We start from the raw sequence: 8,613 nt of genomic DNA on the forward strand, positions 1-8,613 counted from the left end.
CGAGAAATATACTTCATAATTTATATTATTTATGGATAATATTTTGATTTTTATTATATTTTCTTTTAATATGTCTACATAAATGTTTGTTTATTATTTATGGAAAAATAATATTATTCACCTAAAATAAAGAATTACGAAACATATACAATATAATTCTAATTAATGATAATATAAAATATGTTACTTCTAAAATTATACACTATTTATTCCATTTTTTGAATGAAAATATCTTCGTAAACACACAAAATATTTTGTGACGTTGCAATTATACATACACACAATATCTACCTCTTCATACTGACGTTACTGTGTTCCCTCTCGTGAGGTACAGACCGAGAGGGAACATAGGGTGCGGGCTGGTCATGTTTTTATGTCCGCGTAGGATGCGGACCGGTCACCTAGTTCATAATAAAAACGTTTCTATTGTTAACGTAAGGAATTTAGCATCTGATTTCAATAAAAAATAACAACAGTTTGTTAATTATTTTCTCGTTGGCACTGATTAGAATTTAAATTTAGAGCCATGCTCCATATCTAATAACCTTGAGAGTATCGACTTTGTGATTCGATGCGGTTAGCGTTTGGCTCTTCCTGCTATTGCCGCGCAGCGAAGAATCTGCTGTTCAGAGTCACAGCTCGAGCTTTATCAGGAACCACACAGAAGAATCCTAATAATCTCTTCTCTCTTCTACATCAATCCCCAAACGTTAACCATCTCCGCCATCTCCACGCTCATCTTCTCCGCACCTCCAACTACTCCAACGTAGTCCTCAGCTCCAAGCTCGTCCTCGCTTACTCCAAGCTTAACCATCTCTTCCCTACCTCGCTCGCTGTCTTCTGGCACATGCCACATCGCAACATCTTCTCATGGAATATAATCATCGGTGAGTTCTCCAGATCAGGCTTTCCCTCGCAATCAATCGATTTGTTTCTTCGTATGTGGGGTGAGTCCAGCGTCAGACCCGATGATTTCACGCTTCCTCTCGTCCTACGAGCTTGCTCTGCCTCTCGGGAGGCGAGGCTCGGTGTTCATGTGCTGAGTTTGAAATTAGGATTCGGCGTGAGTTTGTTTGTTAGTTCCGCGTTAGTGATAATGTATGTTGATATTGGTGAAATTTTATATGCGCGTAAGTTGTTCGATGAAATGCTTGTGAGAGACTCTGTTCTCTACACGGCTATGTTTGGCGGTTATGTTCAGGAAGGAGAAGCTGTCTTGGGTTTGGCTCTGTTCAGAGAAATGATGTGTTATGGGTTTTCGCTAGACTCGGTGGTAATGGTGAGTTTAGTAACGGCTTGTGGACAGCTTGGGACGTTGAAACACGGGAAGAGCGTACATGGGTGGTGTATCAGGAGATGCCCTTGCTTGGGTTTGAATCTCGGCAATGCTGTTGTCGATATGTATGTGAAGTGCTCAAAGCTAGTTTATGCGCATAGAGTTTTCGTTGAGATGCCGACCCGAGACGTGATCTCTTGGAGCTCTCTTGTTTTGGGTTATGGGTTGGACGGGGACGTTGTCATGTCGGTTAAACTGTTTGACGAGATGCTCGAGGAAGGAATCGAGCCCAATGCTGTTACTTTTCTTGGTGTCTTATCAGCATGTGCACACGGTGGCCTTGTGGACAAGTCTTGGCTGTATTTCAGACAGATGCACGAGTATAAGATAGTTCCCGAGTTGAAACACTATGCTAGTATGGCGGATTGTATGGCTAGAGCAGGTCTTTTGGAGGAAGCAGAGAAGTTTATGGAAGAAATGCCCGTGGAAGCTGATGAGGCTGTTATGGGTGCGGTGTTGAGTGGGTGCAAGGTGTATGGGAATGTACAAGTAGGGGAAAGAGTGGCAAAGAAGCTGATCCAACTTAAGCCAGGGAAAGCTGGGTACTATGTGACGTTGGCTGGTCTATATACAGCTGCAGGTCGGTTTGACGAAGCTGAGAGCCTGAGGCAGTGGATGAAGGATAAGCAGATTTCTAAGGTTCCCGGATGTAGCTCAATATAAAGATGGATACATTGTTTCCTGGGATTTTTATGTGAAAGATCACCAGAAGCGCCGTTATACAAAACTGCATTTGTGTTTATGCAGATTGGTATGATCCAACCGTCAAGTTGGTGAAACTATAACTAGACTTTTGATGAGGAACTGAAATCAAGGAGAAAAATATTGACAAGCTCATTAAAAAACTCTAGACATTTGCACAAAAATAAAGCAAGGTAAACAGTGGCAGAGCTAGGATAATTTTTTAAGGACACTGTAATTACATTAAATTGTTTATTATCAAATAAATTATTAATTTTTAAATTACTTGAATTATCTAATAATATTTCAAATCTTCTACAATGAATATTTAGTTATTTTAACTTTTTTTTTGTCGTCAACTATTACAGACTCATACTGACTCTGTAAACCAAATCAGTTGATCTGCATCTATGTGAACGACAAAAGACGGTTGTTTCCTAGCACTGCGTGCTAGTCTATCTGCCATTATATTTTGCGTCTTTGGTACATAGATGATCTCTGATCTGGTGAAGCTCTCTTTTAGGGTCTTGACATCCTCCAAGTAATTTGCAAAAGCTGGATATTATAAAACCAAAGTAGTAGTACATCAAGCAAGAGATTGCTAAAGTTAGAAGAAGTTTCTTTTTAAAATTAAAAAAAATTATCATTAGTATAACTAGAAAACAATGCTCAAATCAGTTTTTACAGTCAGCATCTGTTTTTACACAAGAAATTGTCGGGTTTAAGATTGATTTTTAGGCTAGGTTTATTAGAAAACCAGTAATTCAACATTCTTATATATATACAGCAATAATTATATTTAAGTGAGAGCACTATAACTGCAACTTAATATCAAAGTTAAAACTAAAGAGGTTTGCTGATATATGCTGAGTTAATTTTGATTTTGAGAACAAAAAAGGTTAATTAAAAATTATTCAGCAGAGTTCTAGTTGTCAAAAAATAATAATTGAGTGAATATACATAATATAGTTCAATAATATAAAAATTCCAATAATAATTGAGTGAATATACATAATTAACGAACTAAAGTTGAATATTTTACCATCAAAAATTTCAACTGAAAGAGGTCATGAAAAATAAATAAGAGCAATTACCGAATAATGATTCTCATATGATATAAAAAATCATTAAAAGAAAAAAGATATAAAGAAAATACTTAATTAAAACATATAAAACTAGAGAAACACAACTGAGAAATCGTTGAGTGTGTAGAAATGAAACCATATCTAATACTAGAACTTACAATATAAACAATTAGACTTTCAAATCAAAAACATTGTGCTGTATAACTAACTGACATCCCACAGTGCAGAAAAACCACTAGAAACATAAATATTTTGTGATTATTTATTACTTTCATTATAGTCAATTTTTTAAATATATACTATATATAAATAAATAAATTTTAAAATCATATTCTAAGAAATAATCAATAACATTTATTTAGAAAATTGTAGTTGTTTATTTAGATAATATGGTTTACCTAATCTACAAATATAGTAGCATATGAAGAATCAATAATGTATATTTTTATCACAGTAATTTGACTATTTTCCCACATTTACTAAATAAGCAATTACTAGGTGATAATCCACGCCATACGCGGAGTTAAGAGACTTATAGTTTATCACTTTAAATATATAGGTATTAGAAAAATAAAAATCATAGAAAGAAATATTACATTTTATATGATAAAAGGATTTCACGAAATTGTGTATGTTTATATAAATTAAGCTTCGATTTATTTTTTAACCTTGTCTATTTGTTTTTTTACTTTGAAGTATAGGTCCTGAAAGTGAATTTCTAGGAGTAAGAAAGCTTATATAAAATAAATTATGAAGTAAAGTTAAACAAAACATTGGCAATAGAATTATTGTTTTCATAAATAAATTATAAATATAAAATAAAACATAGGATAAGCAATAGAGTAATAAAATATGAAAGAAACAAAATATAAGAAACTAATATGGTGAGGATGTATTGATTAGGTTTGCCATGAGTGTTTGCTTGCAAGAATGTTTGCCGTAAGGATGTATTGAGAAAGAGAATATGGTGAAAAAAATGTAAATAGAAAGCTTTGTATATATATATATACAAAAAGGTGTGGCGCTAGGGTAAATAATGATAACTAATCTCCATCTTTATTTGCGTATTGAAAATTAATATTGACTGTCCATCACTTGCCATGTTCATAATTCAAATTCACGTCGGATTCGATGGACTATTAGTCTATTATAAAAACAATTACATATATTGGTCAACGCAAATAAATTAAAGCTCAATCAATGTCGATGAATAAACGCATGTATGATTCGGTTTCGACTGTAATTTTCCATTAAAAAACGTATAATATTAATGAGTACGTTTAAAATAGGAATTAGTGTTATATTTAGCTCGAAACATTCCTAATTCGACATTAATTTTCTATTACCAAAATCAATTATGTTAATGAGTACGTTTAAAACAGGGATCTGTGTCATCATTCCTAATTTTGAATATTGTGAAGATCATTCGTTGTGTTTCAAAAAAAAATGAAGATCATTCATTTGCCCACAAGTAATGCTAATTGACAATGTATAATCGATTTTTGGAATGTTCATGGCGCGGAAATAAATGATATAATTGCAGAGCGTTTGGAAGGCATTCTTGATAGGGTTCAAGAGGAAATGACATTATTATGAAGTGCATTGTATTTTATACCATTTTGGGAAAATTGTATCTAGCGTAATTTAAACACCCGACGTACAGTGGACAACTTAAAATTACCTGCATAAAACAAATATTGGACCATGAGAACTATATGAACTTTAAAATTTGCTCTGATTCATACACATTATATACGGGTCCTCCTCTTTATAACTTTTGAAGATGTATTATTCAGTATTTCATATTTAACGGTGTAAATATTATATATTAAGTTTAAATAAAATCTTCTGAGCAAAATATATTAATTTGAATAAAATCCTCTTAACATATATGGTTTTTTCAATATTAAAGTAAAAAATAGAATTTTTTATTCAAATATCATAGAAAACACATTTTCGTGTGTAAAGATGTGGTTTAAGTAAAATCTTCTCAGCAAAACATATTAATTTGAATAAAATCTTCTTAAGATGTATGGTTTTTTCAATATTAAAGTAAAAACCATATGTGTGATTCAAATATCATAGAAAACATATTTTCGATTCTAAACATTATATAATAAGTTTTAAAAAAATCTACTTAACATATATGGTTTTTAATATGATATCTTGCATATTTACATTGTTTTATCCATTCATCCATGAGCATTTTTATCATATAGATTAGGATTTAGCCATGTCTAGGTTGCATTTTGCATTCATTGTCCTTATTAGGTGCTGGAGTGTGCCATGGAGTGATTTGAGATGTTTGGGAGCATTATGATCCAAAAGGGGGTGAAAGATGAGCATGGATGGAGCCTTTAGAGAAATCTTCTGTTGCTAAGATTTTGTGGAGACACAGAAAATTGAGTTAGCTTTCTAATGGAAGTGGTTTCAAGTCATTTGGAGATGTAATGAAGGAGTTATGATCAATTTACTAGAGGCATATCCATCCTGGTCGAGTATCGCAGAGTGACCTTCCAGAGCGACACCATAAGGTAGCTCCCAACCCAGAGCGACCTTCCAGAGCTACACCCCTACGTCACTCGCCTTTTAATCATTTTGGAGGCCAAAACATAGGCCTGGAGGGACCTTCCAGAGCGACACCATAAGGTAGCTCCCACCAGAGCTACGTCTCGGAGCTACACCACGAAGTCCCTCCGCGTGTTTTGCTTGGACGAAACTTATGATTTTTCAGGGACCTTTTGGTCATTTGTTTTGATGTTTTACACTTTCTAAACCTAAGTTAAGTACTTTGTAAGCCATGGGAGGCAAGGATAATCTCTTTTCTAGAGAAGAACTAGTAAAAAACCTCTTTTGATTCAGATTTCATTGCTTTTCATCTTGTGTTCTTGTTGATTTCTTATCTATTTCTCTACATGGTTAATCTAAAATCCAATATGGGTTTAAGAGGAATCATGGAGATTAGTGAGTAATCACCTTTTGAATTCATGGGTTAGGGAGATTAAGGGTGATTAGGTTAGAGCTAGGATGTTTTAGTGTAGATCATTCATATTTCCTTGCTAGTAGAGTAATCATAATGCATCTTCTGAGTTGGCCACTCAAAAGTTGATCCTTAGGCATTTCTCACCCGAAAGGTGTTCGATGAAATGCCCGAGACAACTCTCCTAGGCTTTTAGTATACTTTGCCAAAGACATTTGTTGTTAAAGATGCTAAGATAGCTAATAGACTTGTTATTAATGATTGCTTTCATATTATTCAACCAAAGACATTTGATGTTTGAGATATGTTAGCAAATGAGCATTCATCTAGACATAGAGCTTGCTTAGAATTGTGTCTAGGCTTAAGGTTGATAGTTTGATTGATCTTTTGCCATCTTTAGTTCGATACTTGATCACCCAAGGTCTAATCCCTATGCCCATGAGTTCTCTTTTCCCTTAGTTAAGAAAGTATCATTCTGTTATTGCTTTTTAGTTTTAGTCATAGCTTAAAACCCATCTAAATCATTGGTTGCACTTAGATTAAGTGAGTACTTGCATTCTCAGTGCTTTGATATCCCTCAGAACTGGTTCGACAATCTTTTATACTACAACATTTGTTTTAGGAGCCTTGAAAACTCCTAACATCATAATATTAAAGTAAAAGTAGAATTTATGATTCAAATTTTATAGAAAACACACTTTTCGTTTCTAAAAAAAAATCATTTTTGTTCCATTAGCTAACTTTTGTAAATTTTTCTTCAGGAGAAATGATTTTTTTATTATTATTAAAACTGTCAAATAGATTTTGTGCTTATAGAATATCATTTTAAAGAATATAAATATAGTCACGTCGATTAGACAAAATCGTGGTTTGTCATGCAACTAAATCATGATGCATTGGTTTTGCTTGGACCAATCAAACAAATTGAGTGTAAACTAAGTTAGAGATCACATTGCATACACACTAACAAACATGTTATGTAAATGTGAATAAAACATTATGTTAAGTTACAATTAATGACTAATGACAAAAAATGTAATAAGTCTAATAAAGAGAAGATAATTAATTAGAGAGGGTGAGAGTGAATATGGTGTTGCCACCTAGGAAATGACATTCTTGTTATTAACACATGAGCTTAAGGTTAGTCTCTAATAATGCTCCTACTTTAATAATAAAGGGATAAAGAAAAAAAATATCAGTAAATTCAATAAATAAGTACAATTACATAGTTACCTACATCAAACGTAAATAATGTTAATTTTAATTAGATGTATACAAGGATGAGATGTGAATGTGTTTTCATTAAAAACGACATAACAGAAAATAAAGGTAACATCCAAAATAATCAAGATCGCAAATTATAATAGACAACAACTAAAAACCAAATCGCACTAGAAAAATAAACAAACATCAGACGTTAAACAAAATAAATATAATAAGCTACAAATAACGTATCGAATATAGGATCAAGTTTTTGTAAAAGGAAACAATATGAAAGACCATTTGAAATCCTAACAACATATCAATACCACATATCTTTAATGAAGAAACAATTATTGTAAACAAACAAAACATATCTTATCATATATCATTTATGTTCACCTAAATTTTTCTAAAAGAAAAAAACTATTATCATAAACATTTTTTGCAAATGCAAACCTAAAACACAAACCACAAAACCATATAAAATAATAATAATCTAGATCACAAGTAAAGTATATCCTACCCGTAGGACGGACCGATCCTAGTTTCTGATATAGCGTAGCCTGAAAGGTGTATCGAAGCAGAAATTTTGGGAGTCCATTGAAGTCTTTGTAGTGGAGAAGAGCCATGATCTAATTAAATAAAAACTTCGATTTGTTGGTTGGATTGGGTTTAAAACTGAACCAAATCAAACTGTTTAGATTCATTAAATCTTTAACCAAATAATTGGGGCATATAACTTTAGTTTAGTTTAGATTTAGGTGGATCGGTTTGGTTTTCCCCTAACCAAGATAATTAATCATTGTGTAAAACGAAAACTTTAAAACTTAGCCATACATTTGGAATTTGGTACGCCGTTGGACATTATGAATTTGACGTCTTCTTTTCTATCATAATGAATTAGACTCCAAAAACAACACACTGAGTTAACATTGGTACACGTAACGTTTTCCATTATTGCAAAGCTGATAGATGTCCCACGTAACGCTGGATATTTCTTGCTATTGTAGGTGTAGACTGTAGTACAACATTTGTTCTTTACTCTCCTCTTTTGTTTTCTTTTGCTCGACATGTTACCTTTTCATTGGGTAGTTACTTTGTTATATTCCTTGTTTGTTCAAAATGTGGGTAAAGAAACCAAAATCAAATTGTGAGTTCGACTCGAAAATCTCTTCAAGAAAGTAACTACCTAAAAATTTGCACCAAACAAATTTTATTTCCACACCTTTAAATCCTCTGTAGAAAATTCTAAGCTTAGGAATGGTTTCAGGAACTCTTTCAAATATAATCCATATAGTTTGATTGAAAAACAATCAAACGAAAAGAGG

The 8,613-nt window shown here is 32.8% G+C and overlaps 1 protein-coding gene across 1 annotated transcript; it reads left to right on the plus strand.

Moving 5' to 3' along the window:
- The first annotated feature begins 464 nt into the window (after nt 1-464).
- Nucleotides 465-2,299, plus strand: LOC125575795 (pentatricopeptide repeat-containing protein At4g14170-like). Its single transcript, XM_048734875.1, has one exon. The coding sequence runs from the start codon at nt 572-574 to the stop codon at nt 1,997-1,999; it is 1,428 nt and encodes a 475-aa protein (XP_048590832.1). The 5' UTR covers nt 465-571; the 3' UTR covers nt 2,000-2,299.
- The last annotated feature ends 6,314 nt before the right edge of the window (nt 2,300-8,613 follow it).

This window comes from Brassica napus, chromosome A6 (assembly GCF_020379485.1).
Source record: "Brassica napus cultivar Da-Ae chromosome A6, Da-Ae, whole genome shotgun sequence".
Taxonomy (NCBI): Eukaryota; Viridiplantae; Streptophyta; class Magnoliopsida; order Brassicales; family Brassicaceae; genus Brassica; species Brassica napus.

Bases quoted from the DNA above. Each gene is read 5' to 3' on its own strand.
- LOC125575795 (XM_048734875.1), top strand. From the start codon at position 572: ATGCGGTTAGCGTTTGGCTCTTCCTGCTATTGCCGCGCAGCGAAGAAT.